We start from the raw sequence: 27,612 nt of genomic DNA, 5'->3' as shown, positions 1-27,612 counted from the left end.
ATCAAGAAAAAAAATACGTAAGACATGGCTGTATGGGCATAGTTCCCTTTGCCTTACCCTTCGGGGAAAACCAAAACAAAAAAAAAAAAAATGAACCAGTTCCACTTTGGCAAACAAAAATTAGACTAATTATTTACAGCAAATTAGGAAAGATTTATTGTGTTCTTTTACTTAATTATAACATCGTTCTATTTATAGTTTTGAATATTATGGCGCTAACAGTTAAAGGAGTGCCGTAGAAATAAACAAGCAAAATGCGTTCCGACCCCAGAACAGACACTGAGAAGGAGGCGGGCGCTTCTATTTTACAAAGTTACGGAGAATTCTTCAAAAAACAGCATCAAGATTATCTGCTTGCCTCTAATCATGATAACTGGGAAGAAAACAAAACTTATTTACCTATACATGTTGCAATGGAACACAATGAAGTTACACCTATTACTGAATTGGTATCCTCAGATAACACTTTTATGACTAAAGTTCTCAGTGTGCTCTCTTCGCTTTGCGTAGAAATAGTAAATTTGAAACAAGAAGCTTTTGAAAGGTATTCAATTATACTAAGTAATCCTAATAATATCATATACAAGTTTTTCTTACTGAAAATAAATTAATTTTCAGGCATTTCACATTTCTATCTGTGTTTGAAGAATATCCAGAAAGCGACATCAGTTCCCAAATAGAATCCATTTGCTTGTTGAGTGCATTCACCACACGTTGTGATGACACCTTGCGTAATATTTGCAGTCAAGTATTTGCAATTTTTACTGAAGGAATTATCAATCTGAGTAAGATAACATTGAACAGGAGATTAAGTATATTTGAATGTTTTCAATCAAGTAGCTAAGTACTAACTTGTAGAAATACCTATTTCAGATGGAATCCAGCTCCACTACATAATTAACCACATAGGAGAATTGTTTACCATTCTTGTTCTTTTGGAATCTTTAATTTCAAATACATCACTACCAGCAAAGTGGAGTAGATACTGCAAGAATCTCAAAATGTTTGTTGATAAGACAGAAGATTCAGAATTAATTGAAGACAGATATAAAGCCATGACCAGTGCTGCAGGCAACATCACATCTAAACTTATGAATGATGACATTGTACAAAACTCTCTTCAAAATTTGCTAACATTAAGAAAGAACTTAGTTGACAAAAACTGCACCCTGATATCAAATGAGTTTATACAATATCTCAAACAGGCTATTAACAATCTGGATAAACTAATACAAGAGAAGCCAAATTCCACCAACATGTACAAATGTATCAAAATCAATGCATTATTTGTGTTAAGTTCACATTTATTTGGAAACATAGATAAGAAAATTTTCAAGTCATTAATTGACTTGGATACAAAGGTATGTCTAATTTGGATATCGTTTTAGATGTGAAGATATTGGTGAACATTTTGTAATAATAAATACCTTTACAGGCACATAGTGTTTATATAACTGGAACAATGATTTGGTTCCCGGAACAATTTCTGCAAAGATATGCACCATCGCAAAGTGCAAGCTATGGGAAACTATCTCAAACTATGCTTAAAGCACGTCAAGCCTATATAGGTGCTAGAAAGATGTCTCTAGCACGTGACATGGCTCACTTGCAGGCCATTTGCACCCAGTGGGTGTTAAATGTAGAAGAAGCTTTTTCTGCAACTCATCATAAGCTCAATGCTAATGAAATGAGTTTGCATGCCAAAACATTACTGGATGGTCTTGACATTGCATCAAACATAAACTATTCTGTTCTTATTTTAATCAACTTGCATGTCTCACTGGGGATTCCCCTCTCAAAAAGCATACTTATGTCATTGTTTGAAGTCATTGATATGTTGAAATGCTTGAAAAATGCTGTTTCTCGGAATTCAAACCAGATGATTAATTCTATTAATATGACTGTTCAACATCTAATATTCCAAGCAACATCTTCAATTATAGAAGTGAAAAAAACACTCATGACTGACAAAAATTATGCCAATAAAAGACTGGATGAACTTACTTGTCTTGTAATAGCAGAGAGATCTCTCAGAGGAGCTGCCACTATTGAACGCAATGTGGCAGCAAATATTGCACTAAGCTTTGTGCCGGACACTACTTACTTAGAAGATAGCTATGTGAGACTTGGAACATTACTTGAGAAAATGCAGACATTATCAAATTTTATGAAATCTATTGACAATTTATGCAACTGTTCCTGGATGTTATGGCATCAACATGTAGTGCCTATATATTTTGACCAAAATTTCACAATCCAGTTAAATGCATCAAAATTAAAATATTTCTTAATGGTCCTAGAAGATTGTGCAAGGCTTTTGCATAAAACTGATCAACAGTTTAAACACAACAAGTCAGACAAATATGTGACAAATATAAAAACTATGATAGATGAGAGCATATTAACTACCACTAGCCAAAATATAGAAACAAATTTACGTTTGCACATCCATTCCCATTTGCAATTAGATGTAGTAAATCCATTCTCATTTGATATGGCTAAAAAGTTATTACTGGTGATCGACAATTTCAGAGTTCAAAGCATTTATATGTCAGTGGTGCCAACTGTGGAGCATTACTTATCAACAATGTATTATAATCTGACAACAGTTGTTCTGTCTGATTGGAAGACTTATGGAGAGATGAGACAAATGGCCAGATTCAAATTTAATCTCAAAACTATTCAAGACAATCTTCCCACACAAACATTAGAACAAGGTTTAGATGTTTTGGAGATTATGCGCAACATCCACATATTTGTCTCGAAGTACCTTTACAATCTGAACAATCAAATTTTTATTGAGAAGAGCAGTAACAACAAGCACCTCAATTCTATAAATATTAGACATATTGCAAATTCGATTAGAACCCATGGCACTGGTATTATGAACACAACAGTCAATTTTACATATCAATTCCTAAAAAAGAAGTTTTTCACATTCTCTCAATTTATGTATGATGAGCATATCAAGTCAAGACTAATCAAAGATTTGAGAAACTTTAAAGAGAATGCAGATATGCAAGATAACATGTATCCATACAAAAATGCAGAAAAGTTCAATAAAGGCATAAGAATACTTGGCCTCGCTGATGATGGACAGAGCTATTTGGACCTATTCAGAGATCTAATTAGTCAAATTGGAAATGCTATGGGTTATGTAAGAATGATTAGATCTGGTGGGAGACATTGTTGTTCAGATGCTACAGTGTTTTTGCCCAGTCTGACTATAAATAAGTCTTTCAAGGATTTATCTGAAGAAGAAAACCTAGAACAAGACACAATTAGAGCATGCGAAAATTTAGATCAGAACATAAATGGTCTGTTATCAAATTTTATACAAGGTACAGAATACTTTAAACTCCTTGTGGATGTTTTTGCTCCAGTATTTCGTAATCCCAAAAATATACACCTTAAAAACTTCTTCATTATTGTACCACCACTCACACTGAACTTTGTTGAACACATGATACTGTCCAAAGACAAAATGTCCAAGAAAAATAAGGTTGGAGCAGCTTTTACTGATGATGGATTCGCCATGGGAATAGCATATATTTTAAAGCTATTAGATCAGGTATTTAATTCTGTACACATAGATTGGTAATAAATAATAATTCTCTTTCCATGATTAACTTAATTTTGTTTTATGTTATAGGATTCCAACTTTGAAGCACTCCATTGGTTTGATTCAATTTGGAAACATATAGGAGATGAAAAGAGAATGCTAGAGGAACAGAAAAATAAAGGATCTATTCAGTTACAGCAAGCATTAGCTCTTACTGAAAAGAAAATCAAAACTATTGAAGAGGAATATAAACTACTTTATTACAGTCTTACTAGTGCAAGAATATTTTTCAGATAAGTATAAAACAAGATACCTATTTAATAATACATTTATAAAATAATTATATAGTGCAAATATGATATTAATGTACAATAAGAATAAAATAAAAAAATAATCATTTTACATCTATAATTCCATTCCTGTAATGGTGTATAAATTATACATGATCAGTGGTAGTGACAACTTGCTGAATTTCTTTAAGTGCACCAAGTTCAAGGTGATCCTCTAGAATTTTGGCAGATTGAATCATAGAATGATCTGCAGCTTCGCCTTGTAGGTAAGATATAAGTCTTTTCATAGCTTGATGAGCTTCCACTCCAGAAACAATTGAGCTGACATTATCGAGTGGAACTTCTTGGGTGTCTTCATCTTCATAGTTTATAGTTGGTAAATGATTGTCACATAAAATAAGATCATCCAATAAAGTTTTGGTTGGGTCAAATTCTATAGGTACCATGTATCGTGTACACCAGTTTGTCAGACTGAGTTTTTGCTCTTCTTCATCTATAGTAATAGTCAGATCCTTTGCAGAATAAAACAGCAGGTAAATAAAATTCTTGGAAACATTGTGCCAGGCTGCACTGATCATGTTCAAATAATCTAAGAACTTCATTTGTTTGGAATCTTTCCCATGAACAATATTTTTAATTATTTGCATTTTTCTATAGTGATATTTGAAACAACTGACAAGCTTTTGAATGAATTTCATAACATATTCTAATTCTGATGGATCAATTATTTCAATATTGCTAAAATGTAATCTCTGTACAATATCTTCTGGTAAGTTAATCACCAATTTTATGTTTCGCCCAGCACACTGTAAATCATCATTCCATTGAGATAGGTAGTTGTATATAGTAAGTATACTTGCTTGGGGCTTTGCACCACGGAAATATTTGACTGGAAGGCTGGTAACTGGTTCGAATGAGTCCTCCCCAAAGACTACAAGCTCCCTTTTGTCACATCCTGAAGTATTTGTCAGAAACAATATTGAAGCATATTCTTTTGATGTTTGACTGTGAACATAATCATCAAAGTCTAGGGAATATAAAAGGGCGCATATTCCGCTCACGTATATGTCCTTCGCTTCAGCGACATCTGTTATATTCTTCCATCTATCCATAATTGCTAATAGGTAACAAATAATGTAGGTATCAAGCAAAAAGTAAATATTAGGCGCTTGAAATAACTATTAGAATAACACACAAAATACCGGCACGGCGTGGCTTTTGACGCAGCGGTAACTTTACCAACAAAGTAGTCTTCACTTGCAGTAACAAATTTATAGTAAGCACTCTTTGACACCAACTTCAAGAATTCAATTAAGCACTAAGTAGGTACTCTATGAATAGGTACTTGGTCTTTGGAGCAAACCAAAAACCTTCCGAGTAAGTAGAGCAAGCAAAGAGGACGACAGTACAAACAAACCACAGACCAAGTAGAGATGCTACGCATCAGACGGAAATGTTTCATAGTAAAAAAATTGCTCTGTGGAAACTGCTCTTATAGAATTTGACAGCCCTTTTTTTTAATTGATTTTTTTTTTGTTTTCCCCGAAGGGTAAGGCAAAGGGAACTATGCCCATACAGCCATGTCTTACGTATTTTTTTTCTTGATGATTAATGAAAGGTGATGATGATGAAACCTAAGCCCCCACCCTCGGAGTAGACTCCTACTCCGAACCCTAAACGAATTAACTCAAAAGTCCGCATAAACGTTTGAGTTATGAAACGGCTTCCTGGCACGAAGCGAAAATAGGCAGATACACTTTGTTTATTGAATACTCCGATATAATAACACTCGCGAATGTCTTCCGACTAACTTAATGCGATCATTAACCACAAAACACCACTTCGTATTAATTATTTAGATTGTTCAATGAAGAAAGCAACTGTCCCGTTCCCGTTTCCCGCCAAAAAGCCTTTTTTTAAATTGAATTATTTGCCTTGATAGTTAATAGGTTTGGGTGGTTGAAATTTTAGCCTTTTTAAGCCTAAATCGCCTCCCCTTTTCACCCTCGTGATTAGATCTAATTATTTTCATTTGGAAAGGGAATTTGAAATGAAATAGGTAGTGCTATTTATTATGTACTCAAAGTAAATTCTTGCACAAATTAATGTCAGAGATTTTTTCGTAACAATCACTTCACTTCACTTTTTAAAGTTTATGGCTGCATCGTTTAGAAACGATGATTCTGCCAACGTCAAGGTACCGAAGAAAAAAAAAAAAAAAAAATCATAAAAAAAATAGTCGGTAGGTTAATTTAAATTATACTGAAGACTGTTCGGTGGGAAGTCCAATGATGTAGTCCAGAAGTTCCCTAAAAATAAAGACAACACGATTGTTATTTAACTTCACAGACATATAGGTTAGAAACACACGTAGTATAAGCCCGCCACCATTTTTCGTTCGCAAATTATTATTTATTTTTTTAGTTTTGGACCAAATTATATATACATACTTATACTTATATTACACATGGACTTGCACATATATTAGCATACAATATTTACAATTTTAGATTATTCCGTTTAATAAACGTACAAAGGATATTGATGAAGGGGGTAGAAACTAAAGTTAAGAGAAAGTTGACATTCACAGGCCGGGGAATACAAGGTGGGAGAACATCATACATGGAGACACATAAATTAGGACAGGAGAAAAATAGATGATCAACAGTGCCATCCTCATCACCACATTCGCAAACGGAATGATCTCGGATCCGTAACTTAGCCAGAAAAACAGGGGAGCACACGTGACCCAGACGGAGACGGATAATCACAGAGGTAACCCACTTATCAAAGTTTCTAAATTTAAAAAACCAAGGTCTTATAGGTATAGAAGGCTGGATAAGTCCGTAAAGTTTACCTTTTGCTTGCTTAGATGTTTGCCAAAGCTCATCCCAAGTTTTGAATAGATGTGATTTAGCGAGAGCCCGGATATCTCTGGAGAAAGTCTTGTTGTAGATCTCAGTACCCAAGCGGACAGCTTCTTTAGCACATAGGTCGGCGTTCTCGTTGCCACGAATACCGCTGTGACTGGGAATCCAAGCCAGGACAATTTCAAGACCACTCTTTTGGCATCTATAAAGAACTTCCTTAGTTTTAAGGGTGAGATAAAAATTATCTCTAGAGTGAAAAGGCAATTTTAAAAGGTCTTGCAAACAGCTACGGGAATCCGAGAAAATTATTGATCTATTCAATTTGTGAGATTCCACATAGGAGACAGCTTCTAGAAGGGCAATGGACTCACCTGTGAAAATGGAGCAGCTAGCAGGGCATTTATAGTTTAGGATGATATTAAATTTAGGAATCCAAACAGCAGCTCCTACGTGACTTGTATCTGATAATTTAGAGGCATCGGTATAGAGTTGAAGCCAATCCTTCCAGTTTTTTTCCACTAAGCTATTAAGCTCCTTATCAGCACCCTGCGAGTTCTTCACTATCCCTAGATTAAGTATTACCTTAGGACAAAAGATTAAACTTTCAAAAGGAAATTCAAAAATAGTGGCCTTAGGGGTCTGATGTATTGTAGAAGGGTTGATTTTATTAGAAGACTTGACGAGAGGCGGCAAGTCTTTATGTCTCCAATAATTAGAATTAGCTACCAAACAAAGAGAATTTAGTTTCTTATGAAGGGGATGAGATGATGTTTGTAAGGTGTTGAAATAATACCTATCCGAGAGATACTGTCTACGTAATTGGAGTGGAGGTTCCACACATTCCACTTGGAGCGCATTTGTAGGGGACGACTTCATCGCACCTGCAATAATACGTAAACATTTAGCCTGAATCCTGTCAAGTTTATTAAGAGCAGTTTTGTTGCAGGGCTCGAGGATGAAACTGGCGTAATCAAAATGACTGCGTATAATGGCGTTGTACAAAAGCTTTTGGCTATACGGATGGGAGCCCCAACGAACCCCTGATAAAGACCTAAGCACGTTGATATTTTTTTCGCACTTATTAGCTATGTGTTCAAGATGAGGTAATCCACACATTTTGCTGTCAAGGATTACTCCTAAAAATTTCACTTTGTCATAGACGAACACTGGCTGTTCATCAATAACTAGCTCTATAGCTGGGATCACACGCTTGCGGGAGAATACCACAGCGCTGCACTTAGGGACAGAGAGTGAGAGGCCGTGATCGCTTAGCCAGGTGCTTAAATAGTACAGTGCAGAATTAAGACGAGAACATGCATCCGCAAACGAGGAGGAGCGGGCGTAAAGGGCAATGTCATCTGCGTATTGCAGGATACTACTAAAGCATAGGACAGTTCTATCAAGGTCATAGGTGTAAACATTGAAAAGTAGCGGACTAAGAACGGAACCCTGAGGGAGACCTTTCCACAAGGTTCTGGGAGGAGAAAGAGAGCCTTGCACTCTCACCGTGATACTGCGAGCCATGTAAAGGTTGCATATGATGTGTACCATCCTCTCCGGGATATTCAGCTGTTGCATTTTTTGCCTGAGTATTGGGAGGAGGACGTTATCATAAGCAGAGGAGATGTCAAGGAATACACCAATGACATGTTCGTCACAGCTGAAAGCGCTCCTAATGTCAGTAGTCAAGATGCTAAGACTATCCAAAGTGCCCATACCTCTACGAAACCCAAACTGAAACTTCGATAATAATCCCTTATTCTCCAATAACCACTCCAAGCGGTTCTTTAAGAGATGCTCCAGAATCTTAGCCAGAGCGGATGAGAGGGCAATAGGTCTGTACGAAGAAGACTTACTAGGATCTTTGCCAGGTTTTAAAATTGGGACAATGATTTGAGTCTTCCAGGAGTCGGGAACAATCCCTGTTATAAACACTTCATTGATAATGCAAAGAAAGTACATTTTCGCCGACATTGGAGATTTAGAAATTAGAGAATAAGGGATCCCATCCATGCCAGGAGATGTGTCTCTAAGGTTATCTAGGGCACAGGAAAGTTCAGGATATGAGAAAGGCTCGTTAAAACTATTATAAGAAGACAAGGAGGAGGACGAGGAAGGGAAGCAATCCTGGAAAGGAACAGATGGGGGAGCTAGCTTGTCAAAGAAGTCCGGCAGCCAAGTGGACGTGTCGTTAGCTATAGAGTTACTGTCGTCTAACAGATACCTTCTGAATGATTTAATACGTTTCCACACCAAAGAAGCAGGAGACCGGGGAGCAAGAGACTCGCAAAAGTTACGCCATCCATTAACTTTTTTCTTGGCGAGGAATCTCTTGGAGCGAGCAGACGCCTTCTGGAAAGACAGATATTTTTGCATGGAAGATAGATCACCAGCAAAGCTATTCTCAGCCTCATCCCGTTGACGCACGCTTTCCGTACATTCCGCGTCCCACCAAGGAGGCGATGATATTTTGCCTCGTGCTGAGTTTTTCAAAGGGATAGAGCTATCGGCGGATGAAGTGATACACGATGTAAATTCTTCGTAACAAGTAAGATAGTTAGATGAAGAGATCGGGGAAAGAGACGGGATCTTACCATTAACCAGCTCCGCATACTTTTGCCAATCGGCCCTGTCCAGACGGTATTTCAAGAGAGGAGGAGGGTTCTTAGTCGGAGGGCTAGGGATAAGAAAGGAAATAATAATAGGGAAATGATCGCTACCGTAGCAATTAGGTAACACCTTCCATGAAAGGGTCAAAACCATGCTAGGCGATACCAAAGACAAATCCACCACGCTAGAGCCACCAAGAGGTGAAACCCTACGCGTCGGGGAGCCATCATTCAGCACGCACAGGTTGATATTGTCCAGGAGATCAAATAAATGAGGAGCCAGGGAGTCACACTTATAGGAGCCCCAAAAAGTGTGGTGGACATTGAAATCGCCAAGAATTATAAATGGTCCAGGGAGAGAAAAGAGGATATTATTCAGTTCCGAAATAAGAGAGGGGTTGGGGTGTGGGAAGTAAACTGAAACAATAGTACAATTTAAAGCTTTAATTGCTACTACGTGTAGGTCACGATCATGCGGTGGGATGGGAATTTGAGAGAAGGTAATATTTTTATTAACAAGAAGGGCCGAACCAGCATAACCATCATCTCTGTCATCCCGAATACAGGAGTAGCCAGGCATCCTAAAAATGGAGCCAGGCCTCAACCATGTCTCAGAGATGGCACAGACAACAGGCTTGAATTTGTTAATTAATAATATTAATTCAGGTTTTTTGGATCGAATACTTTTACAATTCCATTGAAGGAGACAATGACCCGCCATTTTTATTTATTAACATTGACATGAATTGCTTCAATAGAGATACGACATTGTTCGGTAAGGAGTCCGAGAACTTAGAAATAATATTAATTAAGGAACAAACCAACAGCTCTATGAGGTTGTCATTGGGAGTAAGGAGAGGAGTAGACTCGGGAGGAGGAGGGAAGGCACAACCATTAGGTTGTGAGGATATGGGAGAACGGGTTATGTCAGAGTGAGCCTGAACATCATAAGACCTACCTAATTCTGGAGGAGGTCGGCGTTCCCGGTATACGGTTTTACGATAGGAGGTGGTGGGATTTTGACTCGAGGATGGAGAAGACGGAGAGGGAGGGAAGAAAGCTGGTTGTGAAAGTTTAGGAGGTTGCTGAGAGGCAACTTCGGCAAAAGGTCTCCTCACAGTGGAAAACCGGGCGGAGGCTTCTAGGTAGGAGATGTTTTCCTCAGACATGACCATCTTGATCGCCTTTTGCCTGGAGTGTTCAGGGCACCTTGGGTCTGTGGCTTTGTGATTACCAGAGCAGAGTAAACAGGTCACATGTTCATCTGGGATATTACAGCTCTCACCAAGATGGGGCTGTGAGCATTTGAAGCAGCGGGCTTTTGATCGGCATTGAGCTTTGATATGGCCAAATCGGCAGCAACCTCTGCATTGAATTGTGGGCAGATGGTAAACATCAACGGGAAGGGACGTGTGGTAGCAATAAACTTTTTGGGGCAATGACTGTCCTAAAAACGTCAGGACGACCGTGTTAGAGGGAATCCAAGTAGCGGATCCATCAATAATTTTCTTGGAGTTTAGACGCCTAGCTTTAATAACTTGGCCACAATTGGAGGGGTACTGAAGACCTGAAACAAGCTCCTCCAGAGTCCAGTCTATCGGTATGTTCCTGACAACTCCCATTCTGGAGACTTGGAATTGTGGAATGGTGGCACATAACTTGTTCTCCGCAAGCAAAGGGTTGGTTACGAAGTTGTTAGCAGCTGAGGAAGAAGCAAATTCAACCGAGACGCGGTTGCGTCCCACAGAGTTTACTCCTCCATTGACTATACCTGGTATGTTATTTCTGTGAATAAGTTGGGCAAATTTAAGAACCCTAATAGTAAGTCCCGCTGAAGGATCGCTTTCCATCCTGGTGACATGCACAGAGAAGGGCCCCTGGTCAGCATCCGTGTATTTAAGTTTCTCGCCAGCAAATTCCGGAACAGTATAAACGTCCTGAACAGAGGCAGACGGAGAAATATTTTTCTTGGGCGTAGGATTACCGATTTCCGATTCCGCATGGCGTTTCATGGATCTCTGAGAACCAGAAAGCTCCCCTTGACTTTGTACGAAAGTCTGAGGAGTCATCTCTAAGTCAGGTGGAATACCACCTCCTCCCGGAGGAGGATCGTCCCCCATTTTAAGGGCAAATGCGAAATTACATACACAAAACACTTACCACGTAAACACAAATATATACCACCACCTATATAAATACTATAACTGAATAATTTTGTAACAATCAGAGGAATAAACCAAAGATTCAAAACAACTCGGCTGCAACGTGATTTCTAGAGCACGATGACAAGCAGAATCCTCTTCGTAACAATCACACGCCTTCTTCGTCTAGGGCGTCGAGGGGTGGAGTGAATAGGTGCATCTGAAATAAGAAACAAAAAAATAATAATAACCTCACAACAGCTCTAAATCGACAGAAACAAATAAACATCCTACTACGCCACACCCATACCTAGTCCATTCTGTCGAGGGCATTTTTTTATGTTCTATCTGTAGATAAATATGAAAAGTAAAACAATATCAAAACAATTGCCCGTAACTGGATATTTGTGTATATGATATTAGTAATCATTGATTCAAGATGTGTAAAACTTACAACTTTCAACTCTTGTACGTTTCTCTGGAACTTCAACTGCAAAAATTGTGCTCCTGAGAGACATTTTCTGAAAAGTAATAAATGTTTCAGTGAGTTGCATTCTTAGATTTCTGCCACTGTTCTTTTCACTACCAACTGCCCAAATAGACCAACTTATCTGAGCAGAAAAACAAACAGAGCATCAATTGTTAATAGAATAGCCACTTAATAATAAATAATGTGATACATTATTTTAAATAACTCTGAGGATACTTACTGGTTCCATCGGCGTCGTGATGTAAGCCTTGGGGCATATCAGTAAATAAATAAATAAAAAGTAGTAATCTCATCAGCACTAAATAATGTTGGATAGGTTGCGGAGGCAAGATCTCACGCGTGGCGATGAGAAAAACCTTTTCTGCTTTGGTAAGTTCAGGACACTTCGCAATCTTTCAGAACCAATGCGCACTCTACCCATTTTTGGAGTTCTATCTCAGATTTCGGAAATCTATAAAAAATTACGTCCTTTCATCTACTATCACAACACTACACTTATGGTACATGGTGAAAGTTAGATAATACAGCTACAAAAATTGAGAGGATAAGTTACGGAATGGAACGAATTAAATGCTAAATATTGTGGAGGAACTTTAAAAATGTCATGTCGAACAAGATGGCGACTGGTCTTTACACTCTGGCACGGTAGGCGAAACAGGAAAGAACTGATAAGTAGGGGCGGGGTGGAACTGTCATGTTCAATATGAGCGCACCATAGACTTAATGCGAGAATTATATGTATGAAGATAACCGCCCATGGATGCTACGCTACGTACGCCGGTCGCTATCGTTTAGTCCCCGCCGCCGCATAGGTTGGTGCATTTTCGAACACCGGAAGGCAATACCGACATCATTACCGTAAACGCAAAAGTATCCTAGTGTCTGTGTGTTTTTTCGCCAACTTACAAGTTATTTTTGCGGATATTGACTTCCGGTGTTCGGTCGGACAACTTGGTAGTTTCCTGGGTCAAAAATAAATTATGAAACTATGATTACTTTTTTCGTTAAAACATTTTTTGCTCATATTTTTTTATTTCTTGTTTTAAAAATCAAAAAAAAAATTGTTTAGGTATTGAATAGGTACTAAATTTGTGTGTAGGCGAAATTACATTTCGGAGCCTTTTTGTGGAGATTCTAAATGTGGGTGGTCATTCAGACATCAGAATGACTGGCCATTATTTAAATATTTTTTCTTATTTATTAATTAGGTAGAAAATATCTATACAAAGGTATTAAATACTAGCTAATGCATTACGAGTAATAAGTATTGAATTTTTTATTTATTGATGAGTGATACACATTGTTGTATACTAATTTGCTAACATTAACAAAAATCCTGATAATGCAATATTCTTATCCATACTGTATGTTTTTATATTATGAAAAAACACTGAGACTTGTTATTTATATCTACACATTTATAAATAAACACACAATTATTGCAAATATGAACGAGTAAGTACTGCATACACAAACTTAAGTCTTTGCTGTCCATTGTCTATAAAACACATGAAAAATACGAAGTCTGCAACCAATAATACGATCCAACCAAAGTAACACGTTACGCCGATCAATGTTTTATAGCAGCATGTGTGGTTTTACGACGTCATGGATGGTGGCATATTCTAATAGTGGTGCCATTCTCAACTGACACGTCGTGTTGTGATTCGTCTGATCCAATCGAAGTATCAGGACTAGCCGGACGAGAGAGGGCCTGGAGGTCGGCGTAGGTGGGCGACGGCGACGGCAAGATGGGGGACGCGGAGGAGGCGGGCTCGGCGGGCCGCTCGCGCGGGTAGTCGTTGAAGATGTGGATGTGCGTGACGCGACGTCAGTCCTCCTGCTCGTGCAGCTGCGCCAGCAGCGCCGCGCGCCGCGACTCCAGCTCCGCGTCGCTCCACGCGCCCGACGTGCTTGATCTGAACGTTTAAAAAGCGTTTACATCTTTTTACATATCAAAGTCAAGGGTGTAAGGACCCTCGCTCAGCAACAATAGATGGCGTAAGTGTAACGGTGATCGAAATTATTATTTTTGTCAAAGAGAAACTAAACTAAATTAGAAATAAGTCATTTACTAACACATATGAGTCGATGGTTACTTGAAATAAAGATTTTATTTATTTTTTTATTTAAACTAAATTAGCTCTACACCTTTTTGCCACTACTTGAAGGTATCGAGAATCTACAAACAATAAAAAAATATTATAAATCCTTTCTATTTTCTTCAGGTTTACTCTGGGTCTGCGAGTTTATCTATGACAAAAATAATAATTTCGGTTACCGAGTGGCATTGCTTCTCTTACGTCATCTATTGCCGCCGAGCTAGGGTCCCAACACCCTTAACAACTTATGTTAGCCATATTTTACCTGTCCTTCTTCTCTTTCTTTTCCTTCTTCTTCTTGGGCTTGTGTGCATGCTCATGTTCACCCTCGGGGCTAACGGGAGCGCTACGCTTCGATTTCTTGCTTTTGTGTCGCGTCGGCTCTTCATCTGATATTCCACCCTCCTCAGGAGTCGGAGATTTCTGGACAAAAAAATCATGTTCTATTAGTTAATAATTGAATAAAATGTTAAGTGTACCCGTTAAATAACTTTTATCCCTTTAAAATGTAGCATGATTACAAAATGATATGATGAAAGACAGCAGCGCTTAGCGCGAAGGAGACCAGCTTTACGGGTTTTTTTTTTCGTAGACATACCAGCGTAGGGGAATGTTTGCGATGCTTCTTCTTAGATTTCTTTGGTTTGCGGCCCTCTTCAGAGCTCCACGAACCGTGGCTGGGCATTGGCGACGGGGAACGCGCCGCCACGGGCGATCCGGATCTTGATCGTGATTTAGACTGGAAGAAAATTTAATAATACATTTATAAGAATTATTGTACTGTACTGGGCACAGGCCTCCACCACGCGGTTGGTGGAGGTGTTTTACGGCTAATAGCCAGAACCAATGACTTAACGTACCATCCAAAGCACGGAATCGTCTTACTTTTTCGGACAATCAGGTGATTCAAGCCTGTAATGTCCTTACCAAACAAAGGACAGTCTTACAAAGTAATTTCGACAATGTCCTCATCGGGTTTTTTTTACACCTATGATGAAATTATATATTCAAATACACTCACGACAGAAGCGGAATGCGATCGTTTCTTCTTTTTGGAGCGCTTGGCCTTCCGCGGCTTGGGGTGGTGATAGTGCATGCAACTCTCCTCCTGTTCATGTTGGAAGTCCTGAAACAAGTGATGTTTGTAAATGAAGAATCCACTTGAGGTAAACATTATCTACTTGGATGCTTTCAGTAGGTCAAGGGGGATAAAAAGGCCAGATTGACATTCGAAATGTTAAATAGCAGTATTGCTTTCTTAAACGGTTATTAGACAAGCCAATCCATCCTGCCCGATGCGTCAAGGTCACGGGCTCGGCGATCGGGATCGTGTAGTCTAAGGCCGGTCACATACATTCGGAATTCCGTTTCGGAATTTCGATTCGAAATATCGATTCGTAATATCGAACGCATTAAATCCATGCAACATCTATGAATCAACCACATACTTACAGTTTTTTTCCGTTCGAAATTTAATCTGATTGGGAATTCCGTATGATGGCCTATGCATTCGGAATTACGCACGAAAAAAAGCCGTTCCGAACGCAACTTTTGCATACATTTTGAACGAGTCGCATCACACGTCAATAAGAAAATCGTCGTCCATAATGCCAAATGTCTGAACTCAAGTTCTAGCGTCGCTCAACTGAGCCTTGTTATTCCGAACGGAAATAAACGTATGTGTGTGATATATTAACGGAATCCCGAAACAGTATTTCGAATCGAAATTCCGAAACGGAATTCCGAATGTATGTGACCGGCCTAATAGCGAATTGGTGGGCGTAACCATAGTTACAACTTATTTTTTATTTTGGTTTCATACAAGACCATTAACCCGGCCCCATGGAACCAGTCATCTCTGCCCCCACTGGGGCAATTCCTATTCGGCGCATCCTTGCCTCAGGGTTGGGCGCCTCTTACTTCAGTAGGGTAGAGTGAGATGGTGGCTGATTTCGGATAGGGACCCAGACCTACGGGGTATAACGAAGAACCCTTGCCCAGGGACACAAGTGAAGACTGCAACGGTTGCAGAGGCACAGTTGGAGCCATCGGTACAGCAATGCGGGACGGAAGGAACAAGTCACAGGGAATGTAACCTGGGACCTGACAGCTCAGCAGTAACCATCAGTACTATTCAGAGGCAGAGGACAGAAATCCTAGTACAGTTTGAAATAGACTACTCTGGGCGCCATCCCACTCGCGTCGCTCCTTGCCGCATCGGGCTGGGTTATTTGGTTAGTATATGACATGCTTCCAATTGTGGCCTTTTTAACCCCTCAGTTTTTTTTTATTATTTCAAAAATTAAGTACAAACCGTGATTATGCTAACTAGCATCGTTAAACCATGGTTTGTGTCGATGCTAGGTATCTACGATGTCCCGTCTTACATTATACATAGATAAGTAGGTAACAAAAACTTGTGGGTAAGCAATAGGCAAACAAACATTTTGTGCAGTTTGCGCAAGCAAATGATATGATAGCTACATAGTTACAATTGTACCTATAAAACTTATGCCTACTGGCCGATGTGCATAGCAACACGGTAGTGATGGTGGCTGCGCTCACTGCTATGCCGGACCCTCCCGCCTTCACCTCAGCCGCCTCATACTCAGAACCGATACACAATTAACACTGGTGTGTTCAAACCTTATATATCCTGATACGTTCTTCTTCGTCAGGCACGGCGGTGAACTCGGGCGCGTTCAGGTCAAGTTTCTCCTTCACCTCCTCCCAAGGCAGTTGGTGATCGATATTTGCTTCTGTCAGTGCCCACTTAAACGAGCTCTCGATCTTCTTCTGAGCCTTGGATTCTTCCTTCAATTTCTCTTTATTCTTCGCTTCAGCCTAAAAAAAATTCATTCATTCAGTCATTGGGCAATCAAGATGCAAAATACTATATACCAGACCTAAGTGAATATTATTTTTTACTGCACTTACAGCTTGCAAAAATGAATTGACTACCATTTGTCAAAAAATATAAGACAATACCAACACAATACTTTATTGCACAAAAGGAACACACATACAACACAAATAGTAATAATATTGATATGGTTGCAATTTTCTTATTGTTACGTAAAATATACATCTTTAAATAAATTCGGTAGAAAAGAGCAAATAAAATTATCGCCTACCTTTTCGAGCAAGGAATTGTATGTAAGCTTGACATTGCCAGCATCTAATGAAGCAGACTTGCTGTCCTCGCATACAACTGTAGCAAATTCCTCAAAGCTGGTCTCAGGTTTAACTTCAAACTCTTTCTCTTTGAGAATCTCTTTAATTACTTTCTTCTCATCGTGGAAGCGCGCCTTTAGATTCTCTACGTAGAATTTGAACAGATCTAAGGGTGTAGATCCACTTTGACCTATAAAAATGCAATACGTTAATTGAACATCACAACAAAATACAGCTACAAAATTTAAGACACCAGTAACAAAAAAAAATAAAAATCAATTTGGAGACAGTAAAAATATATACACATACCCAACATAGCTGAAAATCGCATATCTGCCGAAATTACGGGATACAATTCCACCCACAATGACATGGACGTCAACTTGCCCTCCTCGTGAAGACTGTCTAACAAAGCCTGGAAAATACAGTTGTATCAATAAATATCAATTTATTAAAAAAAGGCTTTCAAACAATTCCAATATCATTATTATGATGATAACTTTAAAAAGATATAGATCTGGGGAGCTAATAAAAAGGCCACATTGAAGCAATAGGGTAGTTCCCAACTAGTCAAATCAGTTACTTTTTAGTTTTTACTAAACGTCAAAACACGAAATTACCTGTTACTGAAAAAGCAACCTGTGACGTCACAGAAAACGTGACAAAATGTCGCATTTATGATAACAATTTTCTTACCTAAAATTCATAAATAAGTTAAAAAAGAAAATGCTTTTTGCCACCTTTAGATCTGTCTTTATTTAGTACCTAATCAGAATGTCATAATTTATCGTTGACCTAGGAAACTACCCTATTCATCCAAAAAGCAACATTGCTTTTTGACATTTCCTAACATTGCACACTTATTTTTATATGCGCAAATGTCAAATAACTATATTGCTTTTTAGATGAATGTAGCTTTATAACTCCCCTGATAATATAGTGTGCGTCAATAGCAATGTGTTGTTCAACGCATAAATTTGATGTTAGTGATGTATAAAATCCTGTAAGATGCTTATAGAAATACTTACCAAAAAGTTGTCCCTGTTTTTCCGTTGTTGACGCTTATTTCGTTTCTTGATTTGTTCTTTCTCTTGTAGATATTCCGCTTCCAAATTTCTGATGTGTTGTTCAAAAACTAAAACAAATAAGGAATGATAATGATATGGATATACAACATATTTGAAAATTAAAAATGTTTTTGCATATTATTGGTATAACTTGAGTTTCTTGCACAATATAATTGCGTGTACTAGGTTCAAGATAAATTACGAAATTCTGATTACTAAATAAAGACAGATCTAAAACTAACGAAAAATTTCTTTTTTGTATTTAATTTATTTATGAATTTTAATCAAGAAAACGTTAGAATAAGTCCCGACATTTTATTACGTTTTTCTGTGACGTCACGTCACATTGTGCTTTTTCACAAATTCCATAATTTCGTGTTTTGACGTTTAATAAAAAGTAACAGATTTGACTAGTTGGAAACTAGCCTATTGTTATGAACTTATTTATTTTTTAAATAGTCTTACCAATAAGTGCATCTTCTTTGTCCATGCCCAGCAGACTGACGTCATTTTTAAATGCAGAGTTTTCTAATAACAACACTTGAGCTTCACTCCATGTGCTACTGTATGTGATCTCACTCATGTTTTCCAAAACCTGTTAAATACATATAATAAGTATGATGAAGTACGCCAAGCTTGCCACCCATGCGCGGCCATGGTAACTTTGCCTCAATGGATTTCCTTTTAAAAACATACATGCCAGAATTGTGACTTCATCTTAGATGAAGTTAAATTTTGCCATATTTTTGCACAATAACGGAATTTTAAGCATACCCGCTTTCGCATGGAGTTACCACGGGGTGATCTGCATATTTATCCAAACGTCTAAGTAAAATTAATCTGCATAATGCACACACATGCACACATACTGCGCAACGTTTTTCGAGATTAGCATGTAAAAAACTGTCGTAAGAGTAGGTAGTTCAGCAAGTAATAGAGAAAGTCAGTACTGAAGCAGACAGACCAACAAAAAACAACCTGATAAACAGACTTTGGTAAGAAACATAATAGAAGTAAGGTACATGAAAAAATAAATGCCCACAGAATTGCTTACTTGAGCCAACATCTTCATATTTCGTTTCTTAAGCGCCTTGGCTTCTTCTTTCTCGCGTTTCGTGATTGTAAATATACAGTCTTCGAATATATCCCTGCGGTCCGACTCGGGAACACACCGCCACAACTACAACAAGTTCACATCTCTATTGTAAAGACAAACTGAGTTTGAAACTAACTGTAATACAAAAAACTTAGTTCAGACTTGTTCAACTTTTGCTAAGAAATAATTATGAAGTTCCAAAACGGACTTCAGGATGGCTTATCAATTTGGGGGAGATATTAGAAAAGATCTTTAGCATTGGCCAATGTTGTTTGGCTATCCATTAAATGTTATAAATAATACCTCTAAGTTGCTGAACATTTCCTCGCACTTGTAATATTTCGTGAGCGATGTAACTCGATCGCAATTCAATAAGAACTCTTCAAGATTTTCACGATTCTTCTTTGTTTTCAACCTGGCGAGCAAAATGGAATCATTATTACAACTGTAGCAATTTAGTGAAAGCCCTCTCCACCCTATTTTTCCCGCCGAATAAAGAATGCCATTTGGGGAAAATCTAAATAAGCAGAACTTATTTGTGATTATGATTTTAGATGTCAGATAAAAAATAAAAGTCAGGTAGGTACCTCTGTTCTTCCCTTTCATCTTTCAATTTCTGTGTTTTGTATGCATTGAATGCTTGCTTTTTCTCATTGAGCTTTTTAAAGGCAGCATACCGTGCATCTTTAGATATAATCTTAACACACTGCTCCCAGGTAGCATTTGAAGGTACATTCTGAAATAAATAAACCATGTTCTTTATAAAATTCTACAATAAAAATGAAAGTGAAACATATTGACAATATAAACAAACAGCTTGTTCTAAACCTATTGTAAAACTGTTTTTAAATTACAAATTATATAGTAATCATCCATACTAACATATATCTTTCGTCTCATCCATACAGTCTGTCTATGCAGTGTGCTATTATTAAAAATTTTCATTTATTCTTACAAAGTATTCTATTCTAAATGTACGGCTTTGCAACATTGAAAGTATGACTAGTGTAGATAGTTTTTGTTTATAATATGGATTTTTCATACGGTCTTAATACCTAAACATAATTTTATAACATTGTAAATGATTTCCAAACATACTCTATCTCGGAGCAACTCCTTGAATGCCTCAACAGCTTCCTTCTTATCCTTGTACTGCAGTTCAGGTTGTTCTGCGGCATCTGATGATGATGACTGTGGTGGAGCTACTATTTCTTCTGGTTTGACTAGAAATCATTATTAGGCATTAAGTTTATGTTAATTACTAAAAAAATTTGCTAGAGTCCTGGGCTTTTAAGCCCTTTTACAATCACACCAACAATTTCAAATGCTAAAAATCACAAACAAACAAAATCATAAGACACGTAAAATTAAACACTTACTTTCTTCAGGTATTGGTATAGAATTTGTTAGGTTTGTATCAATGGCAGCAAGGGTCTTAGCCATTGCCTCGTCCAATGCAGAGCTTCCAGTGCCAGGGGCTGTGCCATTGCTTACAGCCGGGGAGCCGGGCAAAGGCACTTCCCCAGGCGGCAAATCTGCATTTAAGGCAGCTCTGAAATTAACATAATGGTAATGAAGGCAACATACTTGTAAATAAAATCTATTTTAAAAAGTATTATTATGAATGTGCCAACACTGGGCACAGGCATCCAATAAACTTGAAACATACTAAATATTAAAACAAAATGAGGAAGGGTTTATGATGAAAACTATAACATCAATAAGTTATGAAATATAAATGGTTAGAAATAAACATTACTGTGCAGCCTCCTCAGCAGCTATCTTATCCTTAATATCCTGCAGTTCTGGAGGTATAACCCAGCTTGACTCCTTTGTTTCAATATTGTGATAATATACCCTCCCAGCATCTGTTGTGTACTCTTTCCATACACATGAAGATAACAGTTTCTGTAAAAATTATCAAAAATTCTAATTCAATTATATACCTACATACGTACATTGGTGCTAATTCCAGTAATTTTATTCCATCTAATTTTATTTTTATTTATATCTGTCATTTTCTTATCCACCACACAAGAAAGCAACGGGCGATCGACAGGCATAAAATTTATGGAACCCACACCAATTTTAGACAAAGATTTTAAAATCCCTCCCATATCAGTAATTTTGACAATCTTTTCTTTTCAGTGGAAAAGAAAATGATGGGTTTAACTTAAAATAAAATTAGAAATTGTCTGCAGGAATTGGGGCCATTGTGTTATTTTCTTAACAATTTCTAGGTCAATAGATAAAGTAAGACAGTTGTGTCTTAACATTATGAATGAAAGTCAGTGACCCACAGACAGTGTCTCACAATTTAAACTAGTGATAACTGGTAAACTTGTTGTTTAGTATTTGTGAAAATAAATCATATATTACCTCTGCAGGTGTTTTCAGATCATCAGGTTTTTCCCAAAGACTTTGTTTAGTAACAGAATTATAGTAATATATGCGTCCATCAGGTGACTTGTGCTCGGACCATGGACTGCTTTGATTGGCTAGAGGCGCCACATCCGGGGCAGGTGCAGTCAACTCCTGAAATGGTTATATTTTATAGACTATTAACTTACTGCTAATAATTAAGAAACAACATTTTATGTACAGCAAAATAATAAATTTTATTTACCGGTTTAAACGACGGAAAACCCGGGGGCGGCATAGAAAATGGTAACATAGGAGGAAAGCCCATTGGTGGTGGTAACCCTGTCATATTGGGTGGCATCCCAGGAACAGGCGGCATGGCAACTGCAGGTGTAGGAATGGGCGGCGCCAGTCCACCGAGCATTGGTGGCGGCAACAGTGGCCCCGTCGTGAGGAGCCCCGGAGAACTTGTCCCCGTAGTAGGTGGCTCCTGAAAATGCAAAATATATACAAAACATTTGTATAAAATATGAATCGAACTTCATAAAATGGTGGCACTTCATTTTTATGTTTAAAGAAAAAAATATACTCTACCATTGCTAAGTTTGGAAGTGGAACAACATAAACTCTTCTCTTATTTTAAACAGTGGCTTTAATTTGCATTGAGACAAAATAATGAACCACAAATTCCACAAAACTAAGAATTAACAACTCGCACTCGTAGACGATTGACATGAATGAATGTATGAATGAAATCTGTACCACAGAGTTCACAGACTTTTTTAGTTATTTTGTCCCATAGAGATAGGAAATTTTTTGGTCCGTAAGAAAGACCTTTGCGTAAGAGAGGCAAAGAGTGTCCACAGACTACTTGCTACTTACCCCCGTCGCACACGTAGAAAGAGCGTATTCGCAATATCTGTTTCATAAAGATCAAGAAATAAAACATGGATATAATTTTATGTAAAGTTTAGTTTTATAGTCATATTTGTTATTCGTTCCACATCATATAAAAACTAAAAAATTGTAGATGAATGGGCTGCTGAAATATTTTACTATAATATTTTACTGTTGTTTAAGTTTAACTCGGCTTTTCGGCGGGAAACGGGAACGGGACAGTTGCTTTCTTCATTGAGTAATCTAAATAATTAATACGAAGTGGTGTTTTGTGGTTAATGATCGCATTAAGTTAGTCGGAAGACATTCGCGAGTGTTATTATATTGGAGTATTCAATAAACAAAGTGTATCTGCCTATTTTCGCTTCGTGCCGGGAAGCCGCTTCATAACTCAAAAGTTTATGCGGACTTTTGAGTTAATTCGTTTGGGGTTCGGAGTAGGAGTCTACTCCGAGGGTGGGGGCTTAGGTTTCATCATCATCACCTTTCATCATTTCATTAATCATCAAGAAAAAAAATACGTAAGACATGGCTGTATGGGCATAGTTCCCTTTGCCTTACCCTTCGGGGAAAAACAAAACAAAAAAAAAAAAATTAAGTTTAACTCATTCTTTCGATGCTTTTTCTTTATTCATTCATTCACTCATTTTATTTATGGAATGGAAGCGAAGCGCCTTGCGGCGGGTGATTTGTTGATTTTGTGTTTCATTGGTGTTTTATAATAAATAAAGAATATTAACGTGGCCTAGGAGATCTTTCGCGTAATATTAGAATATAAAATAATTCAAAAAGATCTGAAAATGTCGAGCACTTCACAAAAGCATCGCAACTTCGTTGCCGAACCTATGGGCGAAAAGCCCGTTACAGAACTTGCAGGTGTCGGCGAAGTTTTGGGACGAAGACTTGAAACTGCCGGGTTTGACAAGGTTAGTTATCTTATTTCATGTTGTAACAACATTGATTTTTATTTAAATGTTATTCGAATAGGGTTTCTAATGTGCATAACATGGTTTTGTTTTGCATTAGGCCTTTATGAAACCGCATTGCTAATATGGGCATTCATGATTATTAAAATATTATGTTAGGTTAGTTTATACGTTTTGAACAAGTTTTGAAGTGTGAACTTCGAGAACATATCGACTAATAGTAGATTTAACAAACACATTCCAAGAAATATTTTTGGTTGACAACAATGTGCTTAATAAAATACACCTACTGGATACAAAACTCAATTTATGTAGGTATAGTTACGCATTTGTGATTGATATTAATTCTAATGTAACTGAATTAATCAATATCCTCTGTAGGAAAGAAATATTTTAAACAATAATGTGTAATGTTCACTCAAGGTCATAATGATGTCATTTTATTGTTTCAGGCATATGTTGTATTGGGTCAGTTCTTGGTCTTGAAGAAAGATAAGGAATTATTTCAGGAATGGATGAAAGAAACATGTAATGCCAACTCCAAGCAGTCATTAGACTGCTATCAGTGCTTGAAAGACTGGTGTGATGAGTTCTTGTAAATTAAGTAACAAGTGTATTGTCGACATAACATTTTCATAAAATGTAAATAATGTATTGTATAAGTAGACCTGCATTTGGTCTTTGTATGTAATTTTTTCTTAATTTTGATTTATCTACCACAAAATTTACCTATAGCTGAAATATTCTCACAGCATAAAAATATTGTTTATATACTTAATTGTACTGTCTCAGGAATAATATTTTTGTAAGTACATAGTTTACATGTTATATAGTGCCTAAAGCACACTAATAATCTTAACCAAAGTGGTAATTCCATGGTTTCATTATAGTAAACGAAAAAACATTTATAATAGTTTTATTATAACATAATATATTTTTATTTATACCATTAAACCACAATACATACTTATTGATTTTAAATTGTTATAGGTAATTTTATCAGTCTATCAACAGGTGTACACATGGTTCAAAAGAAAGCAATGGGGATTTTTAATGATCTGCCTCTTAGTTTTTACTTCAAATTGAAGTGGAACTTATAATTCCAAATATTTTTAAGGAGGAAATGTTGATAGAATGTTAGGCCTTTATCACATAACATAGCATCACGCCTGCATCCCAAAGGTGTGGGCAGAGGTGTATAGTATTCATTATATACACTCACTCCCTGCCAGCTTTTTTTAAAGCATTTCTCGGCTCAGAACAAGCATTGTAGGCTAATTTAACATCTTCATGTGACTCATGTTTTGTGACGAAGGCAATAATCTTTTTAAGCCATAACTACAACAAAGAATATAAAGAAAAAGATGAGCACACCAAAAACTTTAAACATGAGTGCTCTATTGCCTGTCACACTTTGGAAATACTTCATGATTTCTCTATGGCCAGCTTCCACATTCATCTCTGCCTCTTGAATATTGGCATCAATTCTACCAATAGCCTCATCTTGCTCTTTCACCATATGTGCTAACTGCTGGAAAATGCCTCCTAATTCTACAATAGTGCTCTCAATGTTGTGCATAGTCTCGGCACGTTGTTGCACATATGAATCTGTATCATCTCTCAATGCCAACTGTTGTTGTTGAGCTTGCAGATTTGATGGCTCCCCCATTCCCAGGTCTATGCTTACTTCATCCTGCTGGAGTAGTGAGGGGACTTCTTTTACAACCGGTGCCACTCTTGAAAACTGTTCACGTCTATTATTCTGATGCTTCAAATTTTCTGATCGTACTTCAAGAACCTAAAAGACAAAAACAATATCATTTTGATCAATTTACTTATTAGACTATCTATAGGTACTTTATTGATGATGGAAATAACTTATTACCTGTTTAAACTGGTTACTCATGGAAGCTAGCCTAGATTGCAAAGCTAGCACTACACTAGAGGAGTGGCTATGCATACTGCGCCTCCCTCGAGGCATCTCCCCTAGTCGAGCAATCTGTTGATTCAGCGAACTTATGTCACCTTTGATGATATATGTCAATTCCTGTATCTCTGTAGGTCTGTCATCAAATAATGATTTCTTTTTGGCCACTGTAAAAACACAATAATCATTATAGATGGATGTAATTTTAGTATAAAACAGTAGATAAATGTGAAGAGCTATTTTACTTACAGAGGGCTAATTTTTCCAGCTTAGCATAAGTACTTGTAATATTTTTACTTATAACTTTTGCCATACTCATGAACTGAGAGTAAGTCTCGAGAACTGCAGCCTTGCGCTCGTCCCGCAGCACGGGGCGCGCCAGTGTCCTACCCTGCAGGCTCCGCACGGCCGCTCCGAACTCGTTAGTCCTGTCTCGGGCTGCCATCACTGGTTCAAACACAAAATCCTCAAGGAAGTCAAAAACAACGTCCTGTTCTGCTGTATCGTAATGTGTCTGCTTAGACTGCGTCAGTGAAAATCCCAAGGCTGCATAAGGTTTAGAATACGAGGATCCTTTCTTGTCTAGCTTGTCATAAGAGTCTTCGTTTCCAATCAACGGTGTGCGGTCTGTGACACCTCCAACGTTACGACGACGAGGGAGCATCGCATCCTAGATTTGATATCTTCGAGGGCTGATACTGTAAATTTTCACTATTTGAGTAAGTTGTAATATTCTGTAGTCCACTTTAACGATAAAACAAGATTTCTGTGTACGTATAGCCAGTATATTTGAACTATTCCTTTTATTATCACGTCCAGTCCAATTTCCATTGACTGACAGAAGTCGGAAGGTTCATCATCATCAATGTAAACTGACAGATGACACGTCATATAAATCGCTAAAGCGCCCAATTCACGACGCGACACATATCGCAACAGCGCCCCATACATGGCACAATTTGTAAAAGTTTTGTCGTGTACGGCAGTATGATCTAGCTGAGCATACATAATCTAACTTCATAGAAAAAAAAAAGCTATTTGACAGCTGTAGATGTCACTGTCAGCCAAACAAGTGAGACAAGCTTCAGTTAGACCGAAACGAACAAAGTCGGCTAAATAACATGTTTTGATTCGATAACGTGACTAAATTCTGTATATTACTTAAAATGAGATGCAGAAATGATTACCTACGTAGCAAAGTTAATAAACTTATTTGCGTTAACAATCCAGTCTGTTCTTCACGTTGCATGGTTCACGGGAAAAGTGATCGTCGATGTGTTAACAGGAATATCATGTGCAGTTTTCAACATTATCAGCAATTTGATATTGTTCTTTCAAATTGTTTATGAAGACAACATATCCATATTTACTGAAGACCTTCCCGACTTGGCGAACGACCTTTTTGCTGCAACTGCTGGTCAATGGATACAATTACAAAATGGTGTGTACAAGTTGTATGAAGATGTGAATTGTAGATTTAGTGCAATTATTGGTAGTGTTAAGTGGTTAATTGATGCTGTGATTATAATTGTATTTGAAGTGTTACTTCTTTTCAAAAATACTATTATTCTTTTTGGAGATACCCTGTGGTTCATCTTGACTTTTATTCCTGTACAATTGCCTCTACTGTTGAAGGCGTTATTTAAAAATATCACTGATGTTATTGTTACTGAAGTTGTAGAAGCATATATGGGCTTGCTCAAAATTACTAACTTCCTGACAGATGTGCCTTTACAATCCTTTGTGGGGATAATTAGTGCTGTTGTGATTGTGCGTCTTTGTATCCATTTTCGCGAGAATATTCAATCGCAAGTTGTAGCTTTATACTGGTCCTTAGTCAGGAAGCTATGGTACTATTACTATGCCTTTTATAATTATTTTGTTGACCCTGATGTGAGAGAGATAACTCGCATGTCTGGTGGCCATGAGATAAGTCTGAGTGAGCAGCAGTCTGGAGTATCGGTCGTGGATGACGGGAGTGCAGCTGATGCACTGTGTGTGATATGTCAGGAACGACAGAAATGTGTGCTGACACTTCCTTGCCGCCACGTCTGTCTGTGCACAGAGTGCTGTATGAGACTGTATGGCTACCAACGTACA

General features: G+C 37.7%; 5 protein-coding genes across 11 annotated transcripts; 2 read left to right on the top strand and 3 right to left on the bottom strand.

The window, feature by feature from the left end:
- The first annotated feature begins 90 nt into the window (after positions 1-90).
- On the top strand, positions 91-3,961 carry LOC126368558 (WASH complex subunit 4). Its single transcript, XM_050012586.1, has 5 exons — positions 91-544; positions 619-785; positions 874-1,361; positions 1,436-3,571; positions 3,653-3,961. The coding sequence occupies exons 1-5, from the start codon at positions 255-257 to the stop codon at positions 3,857-3,859; spliced, it is 3,288 nt and encodes a 1,095-aa protein (XP_049868543.1). The 5' UTR covers positions 91-254; the 3' UTR covers positions 3,860-3,961.
- Positions 3,962-6,036: 2,075 nt separating this feature from the next.
- LOC126368597 (uncharacterized) lies at positions 6,037-11,626 on the bottom strand. Of its 6 annotated transcripts, none has more exons than XR_007566617.1 (6): positions 11,492-11,626; positions 8,947-9,074; positions 7,516-7,603; positions 7,094-7,304; positions 6,710-6,938; positions 6,037-6,161 (listed from the first exon to the last, which is right to left on the bottom strand). XR_007566617.1 is itself a non-coding variant. In XM_050012664.1 (5 exons), exons 2-5 carry the CDS (start codon positions 9,026-9,028, stop codon positions 6,100-6,102), a joined length of 402 nt encoding a protein of 133 aa, XP_049868621.1. In that variant the 5' UTR covers positions 9,029-9,074; positions 11,492-11,626; the 3' UTR covers positions 6,037-6,099. The 6 variants fall into 6 exon arrangements, 2 of the variants coding, with proteins under 2 accessions (XP_049868621.1, XP_049868622.1); XR_007566616.1 differs by having other exon boundaries at positions 6,710-6,924; XR_007566615.1 differs by having other exon boundaries at positions 6,710-6,879.
- Positions 11,627-13,223: 1,597 nt separating this feature from the next.
- LOC126368564 (pre-mRNA-processing factor 40 homolog A) lies at positions 13,224-22,511 on the bottom strand. 2 transcript variants are annotated; one of them, XM_050012603.1, is made up of 18 exons: positions 22,357-22,511; positions 22,028-22,252; positions 21,781-21,936; positions 21,161-21,309; positions 20,781-20,953; positions 20,500-20,624; positions 19,989-20,137; positions 19,705-19,816; positions 19,360-19,485; positions 18,771-18,900; positions 18,267-18,373; positions 17,548-17,653; positions 17,199-17,428; positions 16,711-16,908; positions 15,086-15,190; positions 14,663-14,803; positions 14,330-14,487; positions 13,224-13,881 (listed from the first exon to the last, which is right to left on the bottom strand). In XM_050012603.1, exons 1-18 carry the CDS (start codon positions 22,357-22,359, stop codon positions 13,794-13,796), a joined length of 2,481 nt encoding a protein of 826 aa, XP_049868560.1. In that variant the 5' UTR covers positions 22,360-22,511; the 3' UTR covers positions 13,224-13,793. The 2 variants fall into 2 exon arrangements, with proteins under 2 accessions (XP_049868560.1, XP_049868561.1); XM_050012604.1 differs by having other exon boundaries at positions 13,224-13,875.
- Positions 22,512-23,299: 788 nt separating this feature from the next.
- Positions 23,300-24,489, top strand: LOC126368600 (barrier-to-autointegration factor). Its single transcript, XM_050012668.1, has 2 exons — positions 23,300-23,585; positions 24,038-24,489. The coding sequence occupies exons 1-2, from the start codon at positions 23,460-23,462 to the stop codon at positions 24,182-24,184; spliced, it is 273 nt and encodes a 90-aa protein (XP_049868625.1). The 5' UTR covers positions 23,300-23,459; the 3' UTR covers positions 24,185-24,489.
- Positions 24,488-26,380, bottom strand: LOC126368576 (syntaxin-5). The gene is made up of 3 exons (XM_050012628.1): positions 25,762-26,380; positions 25,471-25,679; positions 24,488-25,383 (listed from the first exon to the last, which is right to left on the bottom strand). The coding sequence occupies exons 1-3, from the start codon at positions 26,174-26,176 to the stop codon at positions 24,913-24,915; spliced, it is 1,095 nt and encodes a 364-aa protein (XP_049868585.1). The 5' UTR covers positions 26,177-26,380; the 3' UTR covers positions 24,488-24,912.
- Between the last annotated feature and the right edge of the window lie 1,232 nt (positions 26,381-27,612).

Source organism: Pectinophora gossypiella, chromosome 7, assembly GCF_024362695.1.
Source record: "Pectinophora gossypiella chromosome 7, ilPecGoss1.1, whole genome shotgun sequence".
NCBI lineage: Eukaryota > Metazoa > Arthropoda > Insecta > Lepidoptera > Gelechiidae > Pectinophora > Pectinophora gossypiella.
The sequence above is the reverse complement of the archived record's forward strand: the minus strand, read 5'-3'. Positions and strand labels throughout refer to the sequence as shown.